Source organism: Charadrius vociferus, unplaced genomic scaffold (genome assembly GCF_000708025.1).
Source record: "Charadrius vociferus isolate BGI_N301 unplaced genomic scaffold, ASM70802v2 scaffold15, whole genome shotgun sequence".
Taxonomy (NCBI): domain Eukaryota; kingdom Metazoa; phylum Chordata; class Aves; order Charadriiformes; family Charadriidae; genus Charadrius; species Charadrius vociferus.
The window spans coordinates 3474377-3487964 of NW_009650064.1; the positions used below are offsets into that span (position 1 = coordinate 3474377).

Sequence of the window (13588 nt, forward strand, 5' to 3'; positions counted from 1 at the left end):
CTGATTGTATCACAGAGCTGCATTTACAAATGAAATAGTTGAACTTTAACTGTGGGAGAGGAGGGAGGCGGGGAAGGGCCCTAGGTGAAACTCTGATTTTGAAGCCGATAGTGTTATTTCTGTTTCAAATTACAACTTGGTCTCCTCCAGCTCCAAAGGTAAGTGTGGATGGGGGTGCATATGCCTTTGAAATACGACGGCCTGAATTTTCATTTGCCTTCAGACTCCTTTACAGTGTCAGGGCAATGCTTTAAAGTGCATGTGAACACGGAGCAGCTGAATGAGGTCTGGCATAAAACAGAATCTGGTCTTGCTATATTTTAGCCCATACTTCCACACAGGGATTTTCCAAATGGCACGTTAAAATGTGGGAGGGGATGTGCAGGCTTTGCATCTACCCAGCAGTTTGTGCATCTACTGCCTTTGCTGCACGCTCAGCTGAGAAGTGAAAAAAGACCTTGTCCCACCTTAATCAGCTACATACACTGTGTGTCATCTCTTCTGCTGCCTCCAGAAACACTGAGCTGAGTAGGAGTGGCTGGGGAAGACAGACTTTATCGTTTTAAGAGTCCCCATACAGCAATAACAGATTATTCAGCATGAATAATAGATTGATGCTGTAAGATTCAATATCCTTGTCCTGACACTGCAATACATCAGGATCTCTCTGAGGAGCAATGACTGTACCTTCATGCGCATGAAGTGTACTATACTTTCTGTCATATCATTTGCACCACGCAGATAGACAGATGGATTCGAATTAACACAGATCATTTATTTTGGGGAAAATTTTCTGTCTCCACACAATCCACACAATTAGCTTTCCTATAAAGCATAACACTGACTTTGGATTTGGAAAACATGGGGGGGGGGGGAAGGGAGGGGTGAGAGGGCAGAAGTTCTGTCACTTGAGCTGATTGTAGGTGGTTTTTTTCTTTGCATGACTGAGGATTTGCAGTTTCAACACCATGGTGCAGCAAGCTGCTGCAGTGAACAGGGCCCCGGGAATCCTCTGGACAGTCCTCTTCTCTCTGCCCCTGCCCTGCCCAGAAACCTTCACCTCCTTAAGGCAGTGGCCGAGGAATGCTGCCTGCTTCCATTTCAGCTGCCTGTCCAAGCACAGCCTGCTTTGCCCTTTACAACCCTCATCTCTCCCTCCTTTGCAGCTCCTGTCCATAACGCAGGTACTTCCACTCTCAATGACACAAGGAGCAAAACAACCCCATGGGCAACCACAGAAAGATTGAGTCCCATCCTACCTCCCTTGGAAGACACTGGTTTAAGAGCCTCCTTGCTCTGGTCTCTTGCACAGTAAAGTTACATGGTTAAGACAATTTAGAGTTAAGTAGAAATGACAGTAGCAGGAGTAGAAATCACTGCTTTTTTCCCCCAGGGCCCTGTCTACACTTGACTTAGAACTACTTTAATGGATGTGACTATGGCTGTACCGGAATTCATTTACAAACTTTTTTTTTTTTCCTGTGCAAACTAGATTTTAGCAATGTTTTGCTATCAGGAACAAGTTTGGGTTGTCGTTATAGTGATGTCTTTTTTTTTAATGTCAGCATATCTTAGATTTGAGCAATTAGTGATAAAGTTCCACCCATCTAGTCTCCAGCTCAGGCATGCCATTGGCAATGAAAAACTAATTTGGAGAAATATTTGGTGCCTGAGAAAGTTTCAAAAGTGGCCTAAGATAATGACAACTCTTCTGTTTGTTACAGAGCATGCCTAGAAAAAGCACTCTCTCTTTCGGGGAAGGCACTCCTCCACAGTGTAGCTGTTATTATGTGAATTACTGTTTGTTAAACACTGCAGCATAATTAGTGATGTACAAGACACAAACACAGTAACCTACCTTTAGAGAAAGCAAGGCCCAGAAATACATTTCCCCTTTTATCATTTAATCCAGCCAACACGACTCCTGCTGTGGTTTCTCAGCTTATACACTTTAAAGGTCTACAGTTACGAAACCTCTAATATAAGTCTTTTATGACTATTTACATTCCTGGCTCCCATCATCTCGGAAAGAGCCACAGGCAGAAGGGAGGGAAGAGTGCGTTATAGCACAAAATCAGAAACTTAAAGCAATTTCTCTACTGAATACTGGTAATACATAGAATCTACGCCTGGGTGATGAGTCTTTGCAAATTCCAGTTTTAAAGGGGTTCATCCCTCCAGACTGTATCAACAAAGAGTTAAATGACTTGTCTCTTAAATGAATAGCATCAATCCCATCATTCCTCCCGTACACAGAAAGTGTGGTTTTATAGTTTCTCCTGCCAGCCGTTACCTTATAAATCCCATACAAAGGTAAGACCTTTGTTTTATTTCAATACAAATGTCTCCAGCAAATGTTTACACTACTCTTTTGAAGCTTCCTCAACCCACACCACACCCTGGCAACTACATAAAAATGCCATTTGCCTTGAATCCCAGATGCACACTTACTGAACCGTTTGTATACACTGAAATTTCAACATTATTTGCTACCACAGGTTAACTCTTCTTTAATATATACAAGTGTGTGTGCATGCAAGACATATATATATATATTTAAAAAATATATATGCACGCATACACACACAGACAGGGTTTATTAAACCAGTTGCCAAGTCTAATCCTACATAATTTCTGGTACTCATTCCCCCAAATAAAGTATCTTCCTCCAACCTTTAAATTTTTAAAGTAAAGAAAATACTAATTTCCTCCTTAATGAAACAAAATTTGATCTAAGTTAGGACGGAAATTAATAATGAAGAATAAAATAATTCTGATACTAGTCGAAGCTTGTCCTAAGAATTGCTAGCAATGTTAAAGAAATATGGATTGTCACAATACACATCACTGATAGACTGTACTGTTCTATCAGCTTGATTTTACAGTTGTGCCCACTGGAATCAAAGCTCACTTCAGCCCACAATGTCTAAGAACCTAATCCCGCAAATCACTCACTCATTGAAAACACAGATTATTACTGTATGGGCTATGCCAAAACTCATTAAATAACTGGAAAGGTTCCCAGAGACTTCAGCATACTTTGGATTAAAGATCTACATTTCAGTTAAATATAGCAGGACAATGATTGCATGCAAGTATACACAACAACTGCACAGCATACAACTTCTGTACACACCAAAAAGCATGTGCCAGCACCTGCCTGAATAACATATCTGTCAACATGTCTGTTTACCGCATGTCCAAGTTGCAGCGCTTTGCAGAAATCTGTAATCTCTTCATACCACTGAAAAGTATTTTTGTCTGCTTTAAGATGATGTTTTTCTTTAGCAACCGTTCACTGAAGTCACATCTTTGAATTTAAGGTTAAAAAGTGCCTTCCATAAAAATATACAATTAATGTATTGTTTCAGAGTACCATCATCCTAACCTTTTTAATTAGCAAAGTATTAATCAGAGAGAAGGTACATCTCAAAGAGTTGGTAGGGTTTATGACAAGGATATTCTCATTTGACCAGGAAAGTTCTGGTTCTTAATTATTTTTCTTGCAAACTAACTTCTGTCAGCAATCAGACTCCAAGCAAGCAGATGTATTTCTATCAAAAAGAAAGCTGAGCTCTATGTTCAAAGGCCTCCACTAGAATTTTGTCAACCAGCCAGATGCTGCAGCAGAATCTTCTGTAGGGCAACAGCAAAGCAACTACCTACCTGCTAGCATATCATAAAAAGACTTTTAAAAGATGGTTAAAAAGTCAGCCAGTTCTTGTTAATTGTTGTTTGTTTCCGTACCTTTTTTTAAAGAACTCCTTTAAAAACACCATAGCATTCAGGTTCAACCAAAGGGAGCCAACAAATCACCTTGCCCATAAAAGTTGCATATTTATATGTAGAAGTAAATACAGGAGTGAAAGGAAGATGGACTGTACAAAAAGTATTCTACACTTCCTATCTTTGCTTTCTTATCGCACAGTATTTTTGTCTCAAGGCAGCACAAGGAAGAGTTCGACATGGCTGTAAACCCTTCCCCTTATTTCCCGGTATCCTGCTCTGAACCACAAGACCCACGGTGACCTCTAGAAAAAGGTAAGGATGTGTCAGGCCCAAATCTGCTCTGCCAGAAGGCAAAGGGACTGCTGTTGTTGACCAGATACAGCAGTGGAAACGTTATATTCTGACTTTGGTGCTGTTCCCTTAAATCCATGGAAAGCAATGGCGAGATTATTCCACAGCTCAACATGTGCTGTACAAGATTCCCTCTTCCATTGACTTGTTTGACCAAGCAGCGGTCGGAAGATGAGGGACCGAGCATGAGGAGCTGGAGCCCACACACCAGTTCCCTTCACGTTACAGAGGCAATAAAGGGAGGTCTCTGCCTGTTCTCTCTGGATGCCTGTTTCTTCCACATACGATCCAAGTGAGATGCTGCCTCACAAACCCTTAGCAGGCTCACTGGTAACAGGCAGATTCTGGCTGTCACACCCGCGCTGTTGTACCCTCATCCTGAAGAGCTTCCAGGAGGAGGGTACTGCTCTGCTTGTGTGTGGGAGGAGAAATCTGGCTTTAAATCAGCTGCCCTCCAGGTGGAGTAGGAAAGTGAGAAATCCGATGCTCCAGTTAAATCTTCCTAGATGCGGGATTTAGTCTCCCAGGAGAGACGGGGATATTTGGTTAGATGATTTCTGCTTCTTCTGTTTGATTTTTCCAGACCGCTCCCCTGAGCGCTTCCAACGACCAGACTGTTTTCTTTATTTCTTCCCGGGCCAGTAGAGCGCTTCATCACATCACATCTCAGAGGCCCTGGAAAGAACTGCTCTGTGCCGCTTTTGTCTGACTCAGAAGAGAAAGGTCTTTGTGCCTGTGAAGTTAGTTTTAATCTTGAAATTGTGGTGAAGAGGGAAAACAACACTGAGCAGAAACAATGGAGCCAGTTTAAAGATCATCGCTCAAAAAGCTTAAGAAAGGAGAGTCTGTAATTAGGCCTTGAAATTCTTCGTCTCTCTTGGATGAGGTAATTGCTGGAGAAAAAACAGCCTTCAGTGACGTGCCTCAGAGTCCACAGCTTTCAAACACCGCAGGGGCATCCTATGGGAATTCCCAGACCCAGCGCAACTGGTTATTGTATTAGACTCTCCAACAAGAGCAAGCATGTGGGCACGTGTACACATGTGCGGGGAGGGAAATACTTTCATGCACGGTGATAAGCTTTCAGGTACAAACTGATCTATGCCTGATAGCCCCATACCAAAGCATGTTGTGAATTCCCTTACTTTTATCAATACATTTGCAGTTCAAGCTCCTAAAAGATCAGATATTTGATAACTACCCTCAAAATAAATATGCATAAGCCAATTTGCATTTTAATGACTATTCCCTGCAGAAATAGAAGTGGCTTTCTTGAATTTCACTCCTGACACTTTTTTAATCCAGCAACAATAAGAAAGTCATTATTTTAAAATCTTACTATGTTATTTTTCCAGTGACCGTTGTGAGAGTTGTGTTCTTAATGTGCTGACACCCAAGGCAGGAACAATGCGAACGGTGTGAGATTAGAACAAAATGGCCGAGGATAACACCTGACATTAGTGGATGTGACTTTCCTGCTCCCAGATCAACATGGCACCTTGCCATGCCGGGCTTGCAGCTGCAAATTCAAGTGCGTTACAGAACTGCTAGCTCTGGCAATGGGGATGGTAGTTGCTGGTGGGACGAGACTGCCGTGCGCTAGCCCTGGCAGGGCTTCTGTAAAGGTCCTTGGGAAAGTCCATCGTGTTGGAGATCCCAAACCTGCGTTTGCTGCATTTGCTTGCATAATGATCACACGCGCACAACTGTCATCTATTGTAACCGCAGAGTTACATACCGCTGTATTTTGAAATGGAATCACATAATAGGGGAATATCTGGGGCAGTGAGAATGTAATCGTTACATGAGTAAATACATCACCATTAGCAACTGGGCCAAGTACAACTGTGTTTACCAAGGCCAGCTTTTGAAAGAGCTAGGTGGCTTTCAGAACTATTGTCTTTTCTTTAAGTGCTCTATTCTTTTAAAATGTGCATCAGAGATGAAAATCCCTGTTACTACAAACCTCAGCACCTTCGATCAGCAAGTCAGGACAGTGAATGTCAATGCCACCACTCCGTGCTTGATGCAATCTCTCACAGGACTCGCTCTATGCAATCTCTCTAATGCTCTGTTAGAAAAGCAGCGGGGAATGGTGCATGAAGATGTCTCTGCGTTTGCAAGGTCCTTAGCATTACCTGAGCACCGGGCATTTTGTATTCGACATGAAAACAGTATCAAGGAGTTTCCTAAGCTTAACAGTGTTTGCTGTTTATTATTTCTACATCTCTGAGAGTCCCGCATTACCCTCACTCATTTTACTCAGCCTATTTCCCTTGTTGTTTGCTTTCCGGGGGCCAACTTCTTATAATTACCGGCAGCTTTTCATGTCTCCTACACTAGTCCATGCAGCTGAAACACTCTGGCACCCTTTGAATTACCTTATCTGTAAGAAACTTGTTAAGGTGCTCAGCTGTCCTGGTTTATAGGCCGACTGTAGCAGTCACATCTCTGAATGCAAAACCTCATGTCTGAGGGTACTTGACCATTTAAAAAAAAAAAAAAAAAAAAAAGAAAGAAAGAATGCACCAGTCCTCGAAAACAGTCCTCAAAAATACATTCCTTCCCAATTGCAAGGACAGCCTGTGTAATGCTATAAAAAATAATGGCACAAACACAAGGGAAGACATACTCTAGCACAGAGAATATTGATTATTGGAGATGTTAATATTGTAGAAAGGAAGTTGATAATTTAGAGAAAGGAAACATTCACCCTGCGTCCTACACTGACTTTGCAAGCAGGAAAAAAAAAGTTTACTGTTTCTCAGGCTGGCCACATTTTAAATGGAAAATCACTGAGAGGCCACAAGTAGAAACTACACTGCGAGAGCCCTGCAGGTTTTCCTCAGAACTACATCTCTATTTGTCAGCGATACAGGTGCGAACGCTGTACCACCCCGACAGCCATTATGTACCATCTTGCCTTTTACAGATGGCCAGAATCCTTGGGGTCAGTGAAAGACCACGGTTTGCCCGGCTTTGCAGAGACTGAGCTCTCTCACCTCCATCTACCCTTCTTATTAATTGTTAACAAGGAGAGAAGTGGAACAGTGACTAAGGATGGATGGTACTTATAAAGGGATACCATCTGCATGGCTTTTCCTCACCTTTGCCTCCTCATTGACATCCCAAGTAAAGGACACAGCATTGAACGCGATTTCTTCAATATTCCCAATAGTATTAAAACTCTCCTTGTAATCAGCTGTAAGAAATAACAAACAAAAGATTCATCAAAAAAAGTTTGAATGATTTTACAATTTTACATTTCATAGTACATCTTTGCTTTTTCTTCAATATTCCCAATAGTATTAAAACTCTCCTTGTAATCAGCTGTAAGAAATAACAAACAAACAAAAGATTCATCAAAAAAAGTTTGAACGATTTTACAATTTTACATTTCATAGTACATCTTTGCTTTTTCAGTCGGGATGTCTGATGCATCAAAACTACCTCTTGTGTTGCTTATGTTGAATTATTAATAAGCTTAATTGCAAAGAGGTAATATACTGCAGCTTGAGTCTTACGCATAGTACATCACTAGCTATCGTTCTTGCAAAATATTGCTTGCTCTCAAAAAGGAATTAATGTGACTGTAGTGGGAATGAGTGGGTGTATTCACTAGCTTAGCCAAGGAATGGCCAAAACTGGAAAATTAAACAAAAGCTACTGAAACATTTAAAGGGACTGTTTAAACATTGACATAAATAAACGACATTGTGGTAAATCCTAAAGAAGCTTTCTAAAAAGCTAACAGCAATCATCGGAAGAAATAATCAGTAGTGCACATTCCTTGCCCAGCCATTTCAACTTTCCCAGGAATTAATGCACTAGATGCTGTATCGCTATTTAAAAAAAAAAAAAAAAAAAAAAAACCAAAAAAACTCCAAACAAACAAACCCACAAAGATCCTTTCTCCAAAGTGTGTATGATACTAAAATAGCACACAAACATAAAGTATTTTTAAATTGTCTGACTACAGAATCTGCACCCTCTTCTCACTTATTTTCAAAGGGCTATTGATATTATCAATAAACCAGCATTTCAGAAGGAATACAAAGCAAGAGGGAGGCAGTCCAAATGTTAAAGATGACCCACCCCCACCAAAAATGATAAAGGTGGAAAACCACAGAAAACGGACAACTTCCAGGTTTTCTTTATAATCAAAAAGAGGAACAAGACCACTTTTTCCTCTCCCTTTGCCAACCAGTTTAACACACTTTCTTTTTGATGACAGAGTAAGAGAAAGACCAGGTTTATAAGGAGGTAATATCTCCTTGATTAAAGGAACTTCCAGATTCTTCACACAAATGCACCGACTCTCTCCGGGACATAGACATTTCCTTAGAATACCTCCAGGGCCGTAACGGCTGTAATTGGGCTCAGTGCCAGAGGGCTGAGATTATGTCATGCAGCAATCTTGATCTAACTTTTTCCCAAATCTGCACTTCAGAAAGCACACTGATTCTTAGCTTTGTCATCAGTTATAGAAAGAGGATGTTTTTGTATTCTATAAATGAAACACCTAAATGGTTTCAATATTCCTTTCCTTTGCCCTTCTAGAAATAAATTGTTGGTCTCTAAAAAATAATTTCTAGGTAATAACTGTTTTAAAATAATTTATAACAAAATCATTGCTGCAAGGAGAATTACTTAGAATAGAATCGTTTAGGTTGGAAAAGACCTTTAAGATCATCAAGTCCAACCATTAACTTAGCAGCGCCAAGTCCACCACTAAACCACGTCCCTAAGCACCACATCTACAGGTCTTTAAATACCTTTTATCTCAACTGAACTGCAGGGATGCTGGCACTTGACTGGGCAAGGGAAACTGTGTACCCACAATACATGAATAATTTTGGATACAGTAAAAATTCACTGTTCTGACCATAAGAACAGCACAAGCTATTTGGTGATGCAGCAAGTAAGCATGGTGTTTGAGAGGGCAGGCAGGCTTTTCATTCCCACCATGAACTCAGATCTCCTTTCTAAATGAAGTCATTGGCTTCACTATCTAAATTCAGTGTGGGAATGCAAATGAGGAATTAGAAGATGCATAAGTAGTTTAATATGCATGTGCACACATCCACCCACCCCTTAAATTTATGATTCACCAGAAAGTGCCTCGTGCAACTGACTGCTGCATATGGGCGTGCTGTGTAGGTGCACTTTGGAAAGACATGAACAAGATGTCTTGTAAAGACACATGTTTTCTTCTCCTAAAAGGCTGTCAGAACCTCGCATCCCACCAACCCTTCCCTTCCCCCAACACATGCCTCCGCTTTCTTAATTGCCAAACACATATCTCACGGAATGTCTATGTGACATGCTGTTTAAGAACAGAAGTGCATCCTATTCCCCTCAATTTACAGATAATTAAAGAAGGATCCTCAATAGATTAAGAAAGCATCTACATCCAACAATATTTGAAAGTTGTTAGTGTGACTACAATTTGACCTCTTCTGCTGCTGTGAGTTATCAGAAAGAGAAAACTGAGGTTCTTCGATATGCAAGAAAATGGCTCTACAGGAATTATTTCCTCTTTTGTTGGGTAAACTGCATACTAAATAATGGGAAATTTCAACATTAAACACCAATCATTTGCATGCATTACATACTATTGTAGTAGTTTTTGTATGGTGCACATAAATAATACAAACCATCCTGAAAAAAAAATATGGGCAAGACTCTGGAGCACAAATAACCCCAAACTAAAGCTTCCACACTCACCCTTTATGTCCATGTTTGAACCTGTTCCAGTATGTCAAATTATGGTACTGATCCTAAATAATCAATATTTGCTGCAATCTAGTATTGTATTCTTTATGTGACATTATTTTAAAAGAAAAATCCAATGTCACAGCACAGGACTGTGGAAAAGTCAGATTTTTTTTTCCTCACTCCTACTAAAAACAGTGGAAGTGCCTCCCTCCTCCTCCTCCAGAAAAATCCATAAACAGCATAGAGCCTAAATTCTGAAAAACACCTTTCCTTCTTGCTTAATAACTGTCAAGTCCTCAGGTTGATTCCTCAAGCCCTAAAGGACCTGCTTACATGTAAGTACATGCTTATTCTCCTCATTTCAGTGCATCATCAGGCCCTGTGCATCTAATCCATTCAACCATCCTTCCTCCCAGGAGGTGCACCAGCCAGCACACAAAACAAATGAAATCAGTGACCCCTGCGTGACCAGAGTGAGGGAACAAGTCAATCTATTCCTCTGACCTCCAGAATACAACTGCAGGCCAGAAGGCAGACAGACAGACCTGTGCCACCAGTGAAAGCAGCATAAGCAGAGTCCTCATCCCTATCTGAGGGCTGAATAGCTGAACCTCCGAACTGCAACATCCCAAATTCATTTGATCCCCTGCATGCTAAGGACCAAGTCACACTCTAGATTAAAAGTGCATTCATAAACAATTAAAAAGGATCCACCTATGTCAAACATATGCTACAAACGTTAAGTTAAAATAGTATTAATGATTATCAACCACTATGGAACAGGTAATACAGGTTTATGGCTATTCACAGATAGTTTTAAAGGAGCTTAATACATGATTAACACTTTATATACTACTGATAGTTGGGAGTGAAAGCCAAAATAACAGAGAAGTAGGGCTACCAGCAGATTGCCAGACCGTCCCCCGAAGATGGGACAAACCTAAGACACACCCCTGTCCTGAACAAGCTTTTCTCACTGCCTGTTTAAAATGGTTCTCCAGGGCGTATCCTGGCATTTGCTAATCTCCCTCATAGACACCTAATTCTCCCTGTTAACTACACAGGGTCTGGACACTAATTCAGTAGTCCTTTGCAGGAACACTTCAAGGATCTGAATTTTTAATGTAAAGGGAAATCTTCATAAAGCCACACAATAATTTCACTTGGAAGGGACCCCTGCAGGTTATCTGGTTTAACCCCTACCCTACTCCCACTCAAAGCAGGGCCAACTTCAAATTTGGATGCAGCTGCCCAGTTAGATCATCTAATGAGAAAATTGGAAGATTTTGCTAAATGCAGCTTGATTCTTGTATGGGAAATGTAGTTGGGAGCCATTCTGCCCTAATAAGCCAAATATCCACAATGTAAGTCCCAAATAAATGCAATGTACTTTGAAAGCACTGTATTTGGTAAGAGCTAAGGCCGTATTTCAATTGTTCTAAAGAAAACACTACTGAGTAACGTCTAGGTCTTTCTTCTGAAAATGTTGAGATGAACTGATTAGGGGATTGGAACATCTCTCATATGAGGAAAGGCTGAGGGCCTTGGGTCTCTTTAGTCTAGAGAAAAGAAGATTGAGGGGGGATCTTATTAATACATACAAATACTTAAAGGGAGGGTGCCAGGGGGATGGGAGCAGTCTTTTTTCAGTGGTGCCCAGTGATAGGACGAGGGGTAATGGGCACAAGCTTGAACATAGGAAGGTCCATCTTAACATGAGGAGGAACTTCTTACTTTGAGGTTAGTGGAGCACTGGAACAGGCTGCCCAGAGAGGTTGTGGAGTCTCCCACTCTGGAGACATTCAAAACCCGCCTGGACGCTGTCCTGTGTAACGTGCTGTAGGTGACCCTGCTCTGGTGGGGGGGTTGGACTAGATGATCTCCAGAGGTCCCTTCCAACCCTAACCATTCTGTGATTCTGTGAACTGTGCTCTTACAGTTCTTAGGTCTGACATGGAGTGCTATATCAGTAAGACTTACTACACCAGGCTTTGCTCATGTTTGCAGTCCAAATAAAGAATATGCGCCAGAGTGCCTCAAAAGTTAGCACAGACCTATTTCATCTCAAACTAATGGAAACATAAAAGGCATTCACTTTAACACAGATAAACACACAGCTCACGTACAACACTTGTTTTGCAGAGTGCTGTTTTACAGAGTATGTATCATAAGCTGACTCGTTCGGGTATGGGGACTGAAATGTGCCGGTACACCACGAGGGTGGTGGAGTTGGAGGGTGTTGGCACTGCAGTGGAACAAGCTCCTCAGCACATACCTTCAAAGGTATGAGTATTAGCACTGCAAGCTTGTAGGGACTAGCACCAAAAAAAAAAAAAAAAAACCAAACCAGGCAGCTTTCAGAAATAGCTGTGACGTGGCATACTTGTTCTTTTAACGTGTCATGATAGGATTGATTTGGTCAGGGGTGGAGGTTTTACTGTCTTAACTACCCCAAAGGACAGAAAAAAAAAAGCAAGGGAAACAGTTCAGCCAGAACTATGATGGTAAGACAAGAGGCAGAGAGGAGATTCAGGAAGAACTGCTTTGATCAAATACACCTGACTTTAAATAAAGCCTCAGTGAAGGCTGCAACATTTCAAAGTCGAAAGGCTACTCTGCATGAGTAGGACCATTTAGGGACTGTCCCCAGCACTGCAGGTGTTCGATCACCCCTGAAGTCTTGCAGTGCTCTCTCCAAGTAACCCTGCTTATTTTTCCCCCTCCTCTCTGCCCCCTCTCATTCCTGCCATTCAATGGTTTGGTTCCCTCAGGCGGTCAAAACAAGATAGACTTTGTCTGCTTTGGTCTCCCTGACTCCTTTGACTGGAATCCGCTGCAGATGGCTGCATGTGTAAACTGCACGTGGGAGGGGAGACGCGCTTGATGTCTAGACACTCCCACAGATTTCAACTTCAGGCTCCTTGGCAGCAGGTACGTGTTCTTCCTCTGCTAAAATTTCCCAAGCATGCGGATAGGGTAGTTGTGCCTGAAATGGGCTTGTAAATACTTTAGATGGGATGAACGGTAAACAGGTCTCTCAGGATAGCACACCAGAGCTCGATTCTCCCTCACTTCTCTCTGACACCAACAAGACTCAAAGACTGGGGGTGTAGGAGGCCTGTGCGCTCCTTTGTAGTCACCATAATGATGGCATCTTCACTCTCAGCCTGCACTACACATCAGATTAGCTAACATAACTGTTATGTGGGCTGCTACTGTTACTGGATCAAACAGTGGATCAGTCTTTGAAAAACTAAAGGAAACAAACACTGCCATTCCTGAGGAGGTGCAGACCTTGACTTCCCAGCAGCAGAACGTGGAACGCCATTAAATACACACGCAAGAGGCAGCTCTTCTTTGTGACTACTGAGGACCATTCCTTCTGCATGGTCTCCATCCTGCTTTCCAGACCCCGTAGCACAGTCCTAGCAGGGATGAGCCATTGCTAAAAACTGTGGTACAAGCTTTGCAACCACTGCCAATATATCCCACCCCAATCCCTGTGCAAGGTACCAGAGCTTTCCACGTTCTACAAGCTTCCCTGAAACATCTGGAGATCTTCTCACACTCACCAATGTCGAGGACCCTCTGTTTAGCTGTGTGCTGCCGAGAGTGCCAGTATTTCCAGTATTTCAGTTGTTCGTCTCTGTTTTTATCCTCACTGAAAACAACCATGACCACGCTCTAAGAAAATCAACAGCACAAGTTGCGTTAGTTAATATAATTAATAGTCAGAAACACAAAACTGAAAATTTCCCATATGCCTCTAACGCTGATCTAGTCACTGTCC

At 41.7% G+C, this 13588-nt stretch overlaps 1 protein-coding gene across 1 annotated transcript in view; it reads right to left on the reverse strand.

The window, feature by feature from the left end:
* The window catches only part of GRHL2 (grainyhead-like 2 (Drosophila)), a 102817-nt gene that overhangs the window by 24584 nt on the left and 64645 nt on the right, over positions 1-13588 (reverse strand). The window contains exons 7-8 of the mRNA XM_009891912.1: positions 13371-13482; positions 7188-7282 (exon numbers count right to left, since the gene is read on the reverse strand). Coding sequence (XP_009890214.1) covers positions 7188-7282; positions 13371-13482 — 207 coding nt within the window. The remainder of the gene's footprint in view (positions 1-7187; positions 7283-13370; positions 13483-13588) is intronic.